The sequence below is a fragment of the Lutra lutra genome, chromosome 2 (assembly GCF_902655055.1).
Source record: "Lutra lutra chromosome 2, mLutLut1.2, whole genome shotgun sequence".
Classification (NCBI taxonomy): Eukaryota; Metazoa; Chordata; class Mammalia; order Carnivora; family Mustelidae; genus Lutra; species Lutra lutra.
In genome coordinates this window covers 60,570,781-60,585,453 of record NC_062279.1, presented here as the reverse complement: position 1 = coordinate 60,585,453, position 14,673 = coordinate 60,570,781, and the positions used below count along the sequence as shown (strand labels likewise).

The 14,673-nt window shown below is 44.0% G+C and overlaps 1 protein-coding gene across 2 annotated transcripts in view; it reads left to right on the top strand.

Annotated features, from left to right (window-relative positions):
- Nucleotides 1–3,589: 3,589 nt before the first annotated feature.
- FREM3 (FRAS1 related extracellular matrix 3) overlaps nt 3,590–14,673 on the top strand; it is an 84,120-nt gene continuing 73,036 nt past the window's right edge. For both annotated transcript variants that reach the window (XM_047717551.1, XM_047717550.1), the window contains exons 1-2: nt 3,590–9,048; nt 10,426–10,515. In XM_047717551.1, the coding sequence (XP_047573507.1) occupies nt 3,867–9,048; nt 10,426–10,515 (5,272 nt within the window). In that variant the 5' untranslated portion in view covers nt 3,590–3,866. The remainder of the gene's footprint in view (nt 9,049–10,425; nt 10,516–14,673) is intronic.

The following is a 14,673-nucleotide window of genomic DNA, read 5'->3' as shown; positions in this document are numbered from 1 at the left end:
GAATGAGGATTCAAACACCAGGCCTGCACTAGAACCAGCTGGAAATACAATGAATCCTTATCCCAGAACATCTTATGGGAGAAATATTTAACTTATTCCCCAAAGCTCCTATGATGGGTGAGATGCTACTCTTCGATGGACCCAGGGTATATTGCAGGTCCCAGTCTTTGGAGAACTATTTTAAAAATGTGGTATTTGTGCTAAAAACAATCCTAAGACTGGGACCTTACCCATTTAAAAAGGTACACAACTCAGAGACCTCAAATCTGGAGGAGACTGGCAAGTAGATTTTGCCAGGATACCAAGAACAATAGGTAATTTTTTATTTTTGCTGGTATTTATAGAGAACTCTACAGACTAGGTTGAAGCTCTTCCATACTGTTCAGAGAAGGCCTTAAGTTACGAAAACATTTTATGCAAGATCATTCCTAGGTTTGGATTGCCACTAATAATTCAGAGCGACAATAGAGATGCATTTGTGGCAAAAGTCACATAAGCAGTGTCCAAAGCCTTGGGCATTAATGGAAATTAAACTCCTTCCTGAAGACCCAAATAAACTGGAAAAACAGAATAAATGAACATCAAAAAAAACGCTGCTTGGACCACCAAGCCTCTGGTCTAGAGAAATCCATGGACAAGTACAAAAGAAATCCGTGGACAAGTACAATAATTTGTTGGTTATAACATATCTCCCCTAAGGCCCTAGATAAAATAGTATAAGAACAACAAACCAAAGTACAAAAATCTGGTAATATAGAATATTGGGTTTCAACTTGGAGCTAAAGTTTTCTAAATGAATGTAAAGAGTTTCCATTCCTCTAATCCTGCTCTTTGCCCCATTTTAGCAGGAAGTAACTAGAAGGGTCATTATCCCAATTCCCTCAAGAATGAGCCATAATCAAAAGACAGTGGGGATTGACACTGGTAACCAAAGGGTTAACAGGACTGATAAGCACAGCTGCAACTTTTACCCAGACCTTTCCCATTTGTCTTTAAATTTCCCTGACTGTCCTCTTGCAGCAGGGTGGATCAGATGTTTGCCCTCCTGTCTCCTCCAGCTCTCCTTTGGCTGCCTCCAAAATCAACCCTTTCTTTCGGTGCCCAATGTCTCAGTGATTGTTTTTGCTGCACATCAGGCAGATGGACTTGTTTTCGATTACAAAAGAAGCCATCTTATACTTGTACTGGTTTGGTTTCTCTTGTTTTTGTTGTGAGTTTTTTTGTTTGTTTGCCTGGCACCTAGACTTCACAGTACATGATTACTACTTCTCAATTTCTTATTCATTCAAACAGTAAATACTTTTATGTACCCGTTATGCACAACTCCTTGGCATCAATGGCTATCACGGGTCAATACTGCAAGCTCCCTGCTCTCATGCAGTTTAATCATGTTATCCCCAAATGTGGAATTACAAACCGATTTAATATGGCTTGGGGAGCATAGGAAAAAGACTTTCTGAAGAAGATGGACTTAAACCACAAAGAAGGAAGAAAACCAGAAGGATGTGGCAAATGGACAAGATGAGAAATAGTCATGGGATTTTTGCCACATGGTGGTTATTAATGACCTGACATAGAATTTTACTGATGTTTTTAAAGTGGAAACCAGACTGGAGTGTTCTAAGCAGGAGTGAGTGGGAGAAAAAGTTATGTAGATAACAGGAAAAACGAAACCCCACTTTTAAGAAGTGTGGTAGGGAAGAACAGGAGAACAGTAGAGAGAATGTTACCTGGAGGGGGAGGGTCAGAGGACAAAATTAAAAACCTAGTAGCTTAGTTTTCTGTCACCTCCAGTCCCTACCCTCATCTCTATAATAAAAATAGCTCATGGACAACATAGTTGCCCAGAGTGAGTGGTGCTTGGACAGGAATCAAAATTACACTCATACAGGAATATTCATTTGGTAAAGTTTAATATATGCAAAAAAGTTCTATTATAGAAAAACTATCCTTTGGACAAGGCAGTAGCATTATGAAATATAATGTCTCTTTCATTTAAAATGGAATTTTACCTGCTTCAATTTAAAATATTTTTTTAAATAATTTCTAGACACACTGGACCAGCATAATTTGCTAAATACTTTGTTTCAAATTTACTCTCTCTTAATATTCAATTATATGAACCAATCTGCCTAATCTGTGCTAATGAGGTGTACTAGCATTCCACCTTGTGGATTATATAGACCCATGGCCTTTCACTTGCTAAATAAAATATTTAAAGAGAATATTAATGCTTTCAAGCCAAAAGCAGATTATTTCTGCTCTGGGAGTCAGTGCTGCTGCTGCTGAAATGCATAAAACAGGCTTCTGCAGCACAGTAAAATAAAATAATTTGAGGATAACATTGTACACATATATTCCCCTCGAAGCCATATTTTATCATTATAGCTTAGGACACAACTATTTTCACTGACATCAACAAGTCTCACATTTACATTAATTGCATAAGATAGCACATTACAATTTTAATTACAGGAAAAGAATAGTCGGCCCTGTGCCTAAATGGACACCCCTAATATTTGAAAAAAACTAGACATGAAGACCTGGATGGCTCAGTCTGCTAAGTATCAGACTTGGGCTCAGGTCAAGACCCCAGGGTCCTGGGATTGAGCTCCATCCCCTCCAGGCTCAGCTCAGCAGGGAGTCTGCTGCTCCCCCCCCCCCCATCCTATGCCCCTCCCTGCATTTGTGCACTCTCTCTTTTTTTCTTCTCTCAAATAAATAAATAAAATCCTTAAAAAAAAAAAAAAGGATATGAGACTAAGTAGCTAATATTACACCCACCCAGGGGAGGCATCCTTAACTAAAAGCCACAAAGAGCGAGCCTAATTCCAATCCAAGTGTTAAATAGATTAATTCACAGAAATTGATCCAGGTACCTGGGCTATTTTCTCTGCTACTGTTTCTCTTGACATTCTAGCCTCTGGCTACTATATATTTTTCTACAAAGAAAGTATTTAGGATACAGCATATCTAATAGACTCAGGAGTCACTGTTGATCAGATAAGGAAACCACATTCTTAAAAAAATGGAAGGAAGCCAGTCTGCACACTGGGTTGTGTGGTGAGACCCACTGATTAGAAACAGATTTTAAAAGCTGTTCAAGTTCGCCAGCCTGGATGCTAATCTTTTTCCTCCAGAACTGAGTGAAGAAAAATGCCAGGGTTATTTTGGAAGCACCGAATTACAAGATCTAGGAATAAGCTACTTCATCAGACGGGCAGCTAGAAAATCCCATTTGCAAAATAGCTCCCACCAGCTTCTTTTATGTCCGAAGTGAGACTCAATTTTGGCTAGAAAATGCACGCCTGTCAGCGGTAAGGAAGAGGAATGGTGGCTCTCCCCGCTATCAGAAACACCGTTGCCTGGAGGAATGGAGCGCAGTCTTCCACGCACAGAACTGACCCGGGTACAGTCGCAGTCTGTCTCCCAGTCCTAAAGAACAGTCTCTTCGAGACACCCGGGAAGAATATCCCGACCAGATGGTTTGAAGCAGGCAACCGGGGCTGCACAGTGGCCGACTACCCCTCCGGGCACGAAGGTCAGTAAGGTAGCGAGGTTAAAGGCACAAAGCAGCAGAGGGGCGAACTCCGGCACCCTCGCGAGGTCTGCAGGCATAGCATATCTAGGCGGTCCCCGGAGCCAGCCGAGGAGAGGCTTGGGACGCGGGCAGGGCAGGAGTTGAGCAGAGCCCTCTCTCCCCGCTGCTTTTACCTGCCACAGCTGGAGCATGACCACTGGCTCCTGCTGAGTCCGCGCCCCGGCTCCCAGCTGGACAGCAGCCTCCTCCTCCCCAGCCTGCACCTGCCGTTGAGCCGCCCCTCTCTGGACAGGGTACTCTCCAGGTATCCCAGCGTCAAGGTCCCATGGCTGGGACTTCTCCGCGCCCCGCTGGGATGCCCCGGCAGCTTCTCCTGGCGCTCGCGTACGTGCTCCTGAGCTGTCCGGTGCTACAGGGACAGGCACCCTCGCCTGGGACTGAACCCCACCCTGCGCTCTACCTGCCCACCTGGGATGCACTGGCCTGCAATAACCCCCACAGCCCCAGCGTCCTGATCGCTAACCCCGGACTCCGGGTTCCCGCGGGCCGCTCGCTTTGGCTCGATCCGCTCCGGGACCTGGTGATTCGAGTGCAGCCCGGGCACCGGTGCGAGGTGACGGTGCTGGACGCCCTGCCGCTGAGCCACGGTGCGCTCTCCCCCGGCCGCTTCCCCTGCACCTTCGGCCCCCGCCAGGTCCAGTACACTCACTTCGGCTCCCGAAGCCCGGGACGCGCTCGGGTGCGGCTGCAGCTGCGCTATGACGCCCCGACTTACACGCTGGTACTGCCCTTCACGCTGGATGTGGACCTGGTCTTCTCCCAGCCGGAGCTGGTGACCCGCAACAGGCCTTTGTCGGTGGAGAGGCTGCGGGGCTGGAGCCAAGCCATCGACCAGAGAGTGCTGGACTTCGCCTCCCTGGGGAACGGACCCTCTACCACCAGCAGGTGCTGGCTCACCCTTCTTCCTCCCCAGGGCGGTCCGCTGCCCAAATATGGGCGTTTGGTGGACGCCATGGGGGCTCCTCTCCCCAGAGGCAAGAGGGTAGACTGTGAGGCTTTTGTCAGAGCTGGGGTGCGATATCAGCATACTGCCACTACCCTGTCGCCCAATCGGGACTATGTGCCCCTGATGGCAGAGCTGCTAGGGCCAGAGGAAGGAGGCGCTGGGTCAGAGGAGGTGCTGTCCCGCGAGCACTTCCAGCTGCTGGTGAGCATCCATGAGGGAGCAGAGAACACTGCACCTACGCCCAGCTTTGCGGCCCTGATGATGATGGAGGTCAGTCAGTTCTTACTAACAGCCCTAACCCCTGACGCACTGGCTGCAGATGACAAGGAGTCTGACCCTGATGACCTGGTCTTCAACATTCGCAGTGCCCCCACAACCACGCCAGGGCACCAGGGGTACCTAGTCAGCACTGATGACCCTCTGGGTCTTCCAGTATCTTTCTTCACCCAGCGCGAGCTACGGGACCTGAAAATTGCCTACCAGCCCCCAACAGAGAAACTGGATTCAGAGCACCTCTTCCAGCTGGAGCTGGAGGTGGTAGACGGAGATGGCGCCACCTCAGACCCCTTTGCCTTCATGGTGATAATGAAACCCATGAACACCCTAGCCCCAGTGGCTAGATGTAACCAAGGACTGCTGCTATTTGAAGGTCAGTTAAAGCCTCTGTCCAGCACCCACAGCCTTCAGATTGGGGATCATGATAATCTAGAAGAGGTGATAGTAACTGCAGTAAGGGGCTTGAGACACGGGCAGCTGGTGGTGCTTGGGGCACCAGCTGGGTGTAAGTATTTCACACCAGAAGACCTGGCAGCAGGGCGAGTGGTGTACCAGCATGACGGCAGCAACACCTACAGTGATAATATCATTTTTCGGATGGAGGATGGGTGCCACCAGGTGGAATTCCTCTTCCCTGTCACCATCATACCTGTTGATGATGAACCACCAAAGGTCAAGGCCAACAATGGGCTCTCGATTACAGAAGGACAGGTGGTCCAGATTTCCCCCTTTGTCCTGAGTGCTACTGATCCTGACTCTGATGACTCAACCATCCACTTTGTGCTGGAAGACCAGCCTCTAGAAGAAAAAAAGGAAGAAAGAGGGTGGGATCTGGCCCCTGGTTCCTCCTACTCAACTCAGCACCTGGGGGAGATGTTCCTGCGGCAGGCTGAACCACCTCTGTCCCCTGAAGATGAAGATTGGTATTATGTGGAAAAAGAAGGACTTTATGAGAAGGTGGTGACTGAGTGGCTTCAGCAAGACATCATGGAAGGGAAACTCTTCTACCGCCATCTTGGACCCCATAGCCCTCAACCTGTAATGGCTCAGCTGACTTTCCATGTACAAGATGACCATGACCCACCCAACCTATCCAACCAGCACTTCTTCACCATCAAGGTCCAACCAGTGGATCTGCAGAGTCCAGAACTATTTCCAGGAACTACCCTAGAAATGACTGTGCACCAGTACCAACTCACTCACTTCCAGAAGAAATTTCTCCAATATATTGACCAGGACTCAGATGACCAGAATCTGTGGTACACCTTACTGACACCCCCAACTGACACAGATGACAACCACCAAGTCCGGGCTGGAGAAATTGTGCTCGCTGATTCACCAGATATGCCCATCATGAACTTCACCCAGGCCCAGGTAAATCTCCATAAAGTTGCCTACCAGCCACCACAGAAGAAGCTGGGTGTCGTACCACGGGTTTTACAGTTCACCTACCAAGTAGAGGATGCTGCAGGCAACAGTGTACCTGGAACATTCACATTATTCCTGAAGCCTGTGGACAACCAGCCTCCAGAAGTCACCAATAGAGGCTTTACTGTCTTAGAGGGAGGAAATTTTATCCTCAGCAGTAATGAACTGGATGTCATAGATCCTGACACTAATGTTGACCAGATTGTCTTCATATTAGTCTGGGGTCCCCAACATGGACACCTGCACTACTTAAACAAACATATGGTTCCAGGGGAAGTTTTCATGCAAGCTGATATTATTAATGGGAGGGTCTCTTACCAGCACAGCAGAGACCAGTCTACCAATGACACCTTCTTTCTGGAGGTAAGTGACAGGGTGCACCACATACCCATCACCGTCCAGATTTCTGTGCATCCTGCTGCAGCTTATAAAAGTCCCAGGATCTCTATTACAGGTAGTCCATTATTAAATGTTTCCATAGATGTACTAGAGAGAAGAGCCACTAGGATCACCATAGGCATGATACGTGGCAAAAAGAAGGGTGCAGGTGACTTGATGCTATCTTTCATTATGGAGGATAGTCCCAAATTGGGTACTCTTCTAGTGAATGGTTTACCTGCAGGACGATTCACCCAAGAGGACCTCATCAGTGGGGCAGTAGTCTATGTCCACACTGGGGGTGAAGTTGGCTTACAGAAACAACATGATACCTTTAGCCTCACCCTTTCCAAGGATTCTTATCAATGGGTGGTGGGAGACAGCATAGTGGAGAGAGTGCAGGTGCAAGTGGTTGTGCTGCCTGTGGATAATGTGGCACCCACAGTCTTGGTGGGGGAGTCCTATATTGTTGATGAAGGTGGTAAGAGTCCCTTGACCTTACGACATCTCAATATTGAAGATGTGGATACACCCCAAGATGAAATCCTATGCACAGTGACTGGTCAGCCAGCCTCTGGCTACCTGGAAAACATTGCACCAGCTCCTGGCTCAAAAGAATTACGGGCTGGTAGCCCCATCAGTGCTTTCTCTATCAAAGATGTCCAAGCAAGGCACATCAGTTATGTACAGAGTATTCACAAGGGGGTAGAGCCACAAAAAGATCAATTCACCTTTCATTGTTCCGATGGCATCAACTTTTCCCCAAATGTCTTCTTCCCTATAATCATCTTACCCACCAATGACGAGCACCCTGAACTCTTTGCCGGTGAGTTTGTGGTATTAGAGGGGATGAGCCTGGTCATAGACACCCCACTGCTCAATGGAGCAGATGCTGACTTGCCACCAAATGAGCTTCACTTTCAGCTCACAGCCCTTCCTCAGCATGGCCGAATCGTCCAGCAGCTGGCCACAGGCAGCCAGCCCATCCACAGCTTCACCTTACAGGAAATCCAGGAGGCCTCCACTATTGTGTACGAGCATGATGACTCTGAGACCACAGAGGATAGTTTTGAGGTCTGGCTGAGTGATGGCAAGCATACCACCCACAGGAAGATTCCCATTATGGTGATCCTGGTGGATGATGAAACCCCTCAACTGACCACCAATGCTGGGCTGGAAGTAGAGACTGGACACACTGAGGTCATCACAAATTGGGTCCTTAAGGCCACAGATTTGGACTCCAGTAAAAAGAGCCTCAGTTTTGTCCTCCGTTCAGGGCCTCAACAAGGGCTTCTACAGCGGCTGAGAAAACCCAGAGGGGAGGTGAGAAATAACCTCACCCTAGGAATGAACTTTACCCAGGATGAGATTGACAGAAACCTCATCTGTTACACCCACACAGGCCAAGATGGAGTTCTTGACATTATCAAGTTCGATGTGACTGATGGGATTAACCCTTCAATAGGCTGCTACTTCTACATCACCATTGGGAGCTTAAACAGGGCCTTCCCTGAGGTGGTTAGCAAAGGGCTGACCCTGACAGAAGGTGGCAGAGTGACCCTTACCACCAATCTGCTTATTCCCAGTGACCTCAACAGCTCCAATGAACAGCTTCACTTCAGAATCACACAGGCTCCTAGCCTGGGGCACTTGGAGAGCTCCGACCACCCTGGGAAGCCCATTGCCTCTTTCACTCAGCTTCAGTTGGCTAGCAACAAAATATTCTATGCCCACACTTCAAATGATGAGATAAAGATGGACAGCTTTGAGTTTCAAGTGACTGATGGACTCAGCCCCGTGTTCCGAGCCTTCAGGATCTTCATCACAGATGTGGATGATAAGAAACCTATCCTGACCATCCATAAATTAATACTGCAGAAAGGGGAAGGCAAACACATCACTCCCTTTGAGTTGACAGTGGAAGACAAGGATACTCCTGATGATCTTCTCCTCTTCACTGTCACCCAGCTCCCCATCCATGGTAGGATTTTGTATAATGGCAGTCATCCTGTGACCACCTTCACCAAGCGGGACCTGAATGAGAACCTGATTAGCTACTGGCATGATGGGAGCAAGACAACTGAAGACAGTTTCTCCTTCACTGTGACAGATGGCACTCATGCTGATTTCTATGTCTTCCCAGACACTGTCCTAGAGACACACAAACCTCAGGTAATGAGGATCCACATAAACTCTCTAGACAACAGACTCCCCCAGATTGCCATTGACAGAGGCATGTCAGCCTTGAAGTGCCTTCACACTGGACACGTGAGCTTCCTGATTACCAACAGATCTTTGAGGGCAGAGGATCAAGACAGTTTCCATGGGTTTCTGAAGTATAAAGTGACCAGAGGACCAGAACATGGCTTCATTATCAACACTCGCCTTGGAAACCAGAGCACGCGAGTGTTTGTGCAAGGTTAGTAACAATGTCCCCGATGCCTCCTTCCCTCTCCTTGAGCAGATCGGATCTCCCAATTCTGTATAAAATTTTCCCAACCTCAGCCCACTGACAGAAAGATTTTGATTCTAATGAAATATGATGGAATATGAGATTATTCTGGTAATAAAAAAGGGCAACTAGTCCTTTTCCAGCCATCTCATCAGGATGCCCATTTAACTCTCGGACATTTAGTAAAGCTGGTAGTTATGCCCTAAAATTGCAGAATGCATGTGGACAGTTTCTGCTTCTGAAATCCCCCTGTAAGATAAGATTACATTAATTTTGGTAGTATCAGTTTAATTTCAAATTTTAAGTCAATGACAAACCTAGGAATTGTTTCCCTGGTTTGTCAGTAAGTTTAGATTTCTGAAGATGATATTTTGTGTATTTAGCTTTGGGAGATAAATATTACACTGCACATTTTATTGTAGTATTCAAATGTAACTTATGTATCTAAAAAAAAAAAGCATAGAACTAAATTTTCCTAAGTGTGTGGTGAGATATGTTTTAAAGAACTTTTTAAAAATATATTTGTCATCACTACTAGTGGTGAATTTGAAGCAGGCTCCTCTGTTTTCCCAAGTAATGTGACACCTGCTGTCTTTGGCATCTCTTTACATTGTCTTAAAACTATTTCATGTAGCTTTATGCATGATATGTGAAGAGATACATGGAATGCAATCTTAAATTAAAACTTATGAAGGGTTAAAAAATAGTCCAGTTACATTTTCAGAATTGCTTCTAAAGCCAATGAAATCATGTGGTTTTATAAGAATTATCTTTATAAATAAATACCTCCAAAATGCATATTGTCTTTAATATACTAATAGTTATCCATACCAAAAAAAAAAAACCACAATTACAAACGAAGTGACAAATCTTAAAAATCCAAGAGAATAGGTAATAACAAAATCATGATTTTATTCCCATTTTCTTTTTTCTTAGAATACTGCAGTTATTCTTGCTTAAATTCATTTGACTAATAGTTAATGAATAACCACTGTCATTCCAAGCTCCAGGCTTATACAGAACCAGATGGACTCAGCTTTCCATAGAGGGCCAGGGTGTTGTAAAACATGGATCGCTGGAATGTCTTTCTTATTGGGGATTATCCTAGAGATCATACACATAGCACAGTAACAAAAGTTTAATCTAACGTTCTATTTTTGCCAGTGTAACTTTAAGAAAAATTTGATTCATTTTCACTTAATCATTTTTTAAAAGTTAGATTTGTATGCATTTAATCATTTTTAAGTTTCTTTATTGCCATATTTTCATGCCTTAAACCATTGAAGTTCTTATACTCATTTTCTATTGTGCCAATATGATGAGTGATACTTGCTCTTTTATTAGCTGACGTTGATGAAAGGAAGATCTGCTATGTCTTGAATGAAGGCAGCAGAGCAACAAAGGATATTTTCTACTTCTCTGTTGAAGACAATGGTAAGTCAGTGTTGAAACCTTAAAAGGGAATCTTGGTTACTTAAAATCAAAATGAAACTAGAAAAAAATTAAATTATTTATATAGTAATTGCTGTCGGTATATATCATAATACAAACACGAATTCTTTTTGCTCTATTTGCAATCCTATGTCAAATGATTCTTGACATATCATTATTTTGGAAGGGAAAGCAATGAGGAATTTCAATAATAAAATATGAAGTATTTTGCCTGACCTAGATTATGTGTGATGTCCTATAGGCAAGTCAATCTGTTCTGGTGGTTCTGAGAATCTGACTGGTGGCTTCTGTCATTCTGGAACAAATTAGAAAGTCCAACTTTAGATTTTGTGAGGATTTTCAGCTCCAGCACCGAATCTTAATGGCTCCTTGATCTCCAAATTGTAATCTTCCTGGATGGAGTAAAAAATATGTTGACCAGCATCGAGGAAAACTTGCTTTAAAAATTGCCTGTGTAAGCTGCCCTCTGTCCTCAAAGTAGCATAATGGGAAGCAGCAAGCTAGCAGAAGGTGCTTGACTCAGCCAGAAATGGGCTGATTATGTTGTCGAAGAAAAATTATTTTGCAGTATGACAGAATAATTACAAAAATTATGTCCGTGTGCTGCTTGCCACTCAATAACCCTTTCAGTATAAATCATTACTCATTTCTAGTGAGTAACATGCATTTTATTTCACAATCATATGCCATCATTCAGGACTGTTTGGGAAAATAGTCCTACCTGAAGGCTGCCCAGTATATTGTGTCTGAATCCCAGCATACCCTGTGTGACTTTGAAAGAAGTAACCTGGGCCTCTCAGTGACTCATTTCACTCATGTGTAAAATGGTGGTCTTCATACCTTCCAAAGGGCTGCCAAGAGGATTAGTGAGATAATATTTGTAAAGCGTTGGGCACAAAGTAGATGCTCATTAATAATAAGCCACCTTCTGCACTCTGATGAGACTACGGGGGAAACCACTGACCCCTTCTCTCCATCTTCTCACTTAAAGTTTAAAATCTGATCTTTCCTTCATCCTCCAACTTCCTAAGGACCAACGTCACTAAAAAGATGAAGATGAATTCAAGCCTTCTAAACAGACTCACTAATGTAAAGCATATGTGAGACTCAAATAGTTTATAGTGACTATTTTTCTTTCTGTTTTCTAGAAGGATGATATTCTAAAAAGATGGGTATCTGACTTGCATGTTATACTTTCTGGATGACATCAGAAACAAGAGTCAGTCTGTGATGATAAATGTGAATTTTATATTGCTACCATTCTTGAGTACTTTCTATGGGCCAGGCAATGCTTATATACATTACGACTTCTGATCCTCATTGTAAAATAAGAGGTAAACATTACGATGCCTATTTTTAAATGAGGGCACCAAGGTTGACTAACTGGATGGAAGTCATCCAAGTAACAAGCAAGTGAACTGGAATCAAACCCAGGTAGTGCAGATTCCAAAGCCAGGGTTCCTAACCACCATTGCTACACCACCTCTGTTCATGAGGCCAAAAGCATAGACAGAAGTCAGGGAATAAAGCAAAGGCAGCACTTCCTCACCTCACAAAGAAGCTTCTATTAAATTAAAGTGATAATAATAACCAAACATAGGCTCCAAAATATTTGAGGACACCTTTGCTCATAATTGGATGGTAAAACACATATGTATGTCCATATGCTGATTCAATATTTATGCATTTACTTGTTCCCTGGACTTCGTTCTTGTCTGCTGAGAGTCAAGCACAGAGCTAAGACCCATATCTGCCCATTCGGAGCATTCTTGGAATAGCTTAAAACTGCTAAAAAACTTGCTTAAACATTTTCTTGTCAGGTATTTTCAAATTTTATAATTTTTTTTTCTCTACAAGAGCTAACTTGATATTTTCTTTTAAAATATCCCAGTTTTGGGGTGGGGAGTACCTGGATTGGCTCAGTCTGTTAAGCATCTGCCTTCGGCTCAGGTCATGATCCCAAGGTCAGGGATGGATCCCCACATCGGGCTCCCTGCTCAGTGGAAAGCATGCTTATCCCTCACCCTCTCCCTGCACCTGCCACTCTCCTTGCTGTGCTTTCTCTCTCTCTGGGTCAAATAAATAAATAAAATCTTAAAATATATGTAAAATAATAATAATAAAATAAAATATCGCAATTTTAAAAATATTTCCCAAATGGCATAAGATTTACAATATATTAATTTTTTTTAATCTTGACAACATATAGCACTAGCAGAAGGTACTGCTTCCAGTTATTTAAGCTTTTGGAACTGGGCACAATTCTAGGGATGCATTTTTTACCAATGGGCTGAATTAGAATTTGTTGTTGGTGTTCGTGGTTGTACCAACTTTGAAGGCATTAAAAGAAGCCTGTGCCCTACCTCTAGGACTGGGCATTAGGCACATCCATAGGTGAGGTCAAGGGTCTTAAAGGTGGAAGCATTGGCAATATGACTCTAAAGATTCTATTTATTAGAACCCCAAGCTGGATAGTAGGAGGCTTCCAGTCCATGGGCTCTGAAATCAGGCTGTCTGCACTCAAACCCCAGGACCACACTTCAGTGGTTGTATATCTTTGAGAAACGGTGCTTTAGTTTGCTCATCTGTGAATTGGAGACGATTATAGTGTGTATCTCATAGAATTATTATGAGAATTTCATTGGTTTCCCATTGCCGCTCCAAAGAATTACCACAAATTTAGTGGCTTAAAACAACACAGACTTATAAGTCTGTTGTTCAGAAGTCCAAAGTGGTTCTTACTGGGCTAAAATCAGGTTTGGGCAAGGCTGCCTTCCTTTCTGAGGACTCTAGGGGAGAACCCATGTCCTTGCCCTTTCTAGCTTCTAGAAACTGTCCCATTTCTCCATGTTCAAAGCCAGAAGTGTCCAGTCTTCCTCGTTAGCTTCACTCTGGCCCCAACTCTCCTGCCTCCCTCTTTCCCTACAGGAATCCCTGTGATTACATAGGGCTCACCTGGATAATCCAGGATACTGTCCTCCCCACCCCCTCCCAGAATCGTTAATCACACCTGCAGAGTCCCTTTGGCCATGTGATACATGCACACGCTCTGGGAATTAAGATGTGGACGTCTTTAGGGACCCATCGTCGTAAGCACCTCAAGTCCTAAAGAAGGAACACGCATGAGACCCTGAAGAGTGCCTGGACGAAGCAAACACACGATGGGTGTTATTATCTTTAGAATTAGTAGCTGAGATACCAAGTGTTGTATTTCTCTAGTGTCAGGTAAAAAGAAATTTAACAATTTATTCCTGAAAATCTATGGTTAGATCGGTTGATTATATAAAAAGTTCTACTTCTTTTAAGATTTTATTTATTTATTTGAGAGAGAGGGACCGCAAGTAGGGGGAGCAGCAGAGGGAGGGAGAAGCAGGCTTCTCGCTGAGCAAGGAGACCAACACGGGGCTCAATTCCTGGATCCTGGGATCATGACCTGAGCAGAAGGCAGATGCTTAACAGACTGACTCACCCAGGGACCCCCCAAAATTCAACTTTTAAACTATTATGGTGAATTATTTTATTGGGGTATTGCCTGGAACTCTTAGTTTCTCATCTTTTTCTCTGCCCACTTATAAACTGATTTCATAGTTATTAGAAGCCCACTAAGAAAAAAAAAAGTCCACTAAGGAGACAAAGAAGAGGAAGTAACTCAGATCCACTGTTCTAGGCTTTGTCACTGCATCTGAGCCACCACACACAGAAATACCTTACCTATCCACATCCTGTTTCCTATATCAATTTTGCCTTTTTCTTTTTGCTCTGCTATAGTTAAATGAAGTAATGTATGCCAAAATATAACAAGACACCCAGCATCTACCAATTCCCCGATAAATATGAGTTTTCTTTTCTTCTTTCCTGTACAATAGTTATGCATATACCTATATTCGTGTACACAGCTGGACTGGGAATTCTAATGTAAAGTTTTTACAGTGTACCTAGTTTGTATGTTCTATCTATTGCTGCATCATCAGTTTTGAGTAACTCAGACTAAGGCCATTGCTATGTAAGATCTCAGTCTTTTTTATAACATTGGTGGTAAATTTCATTTTGCTCAAGGTTATCATGAAAGCCACTGGTAAAATAGGGAATGCATTTTAGACTTCTAAAGCTCTGGACCAGGCACCTGTGTGGCTCAGTCAT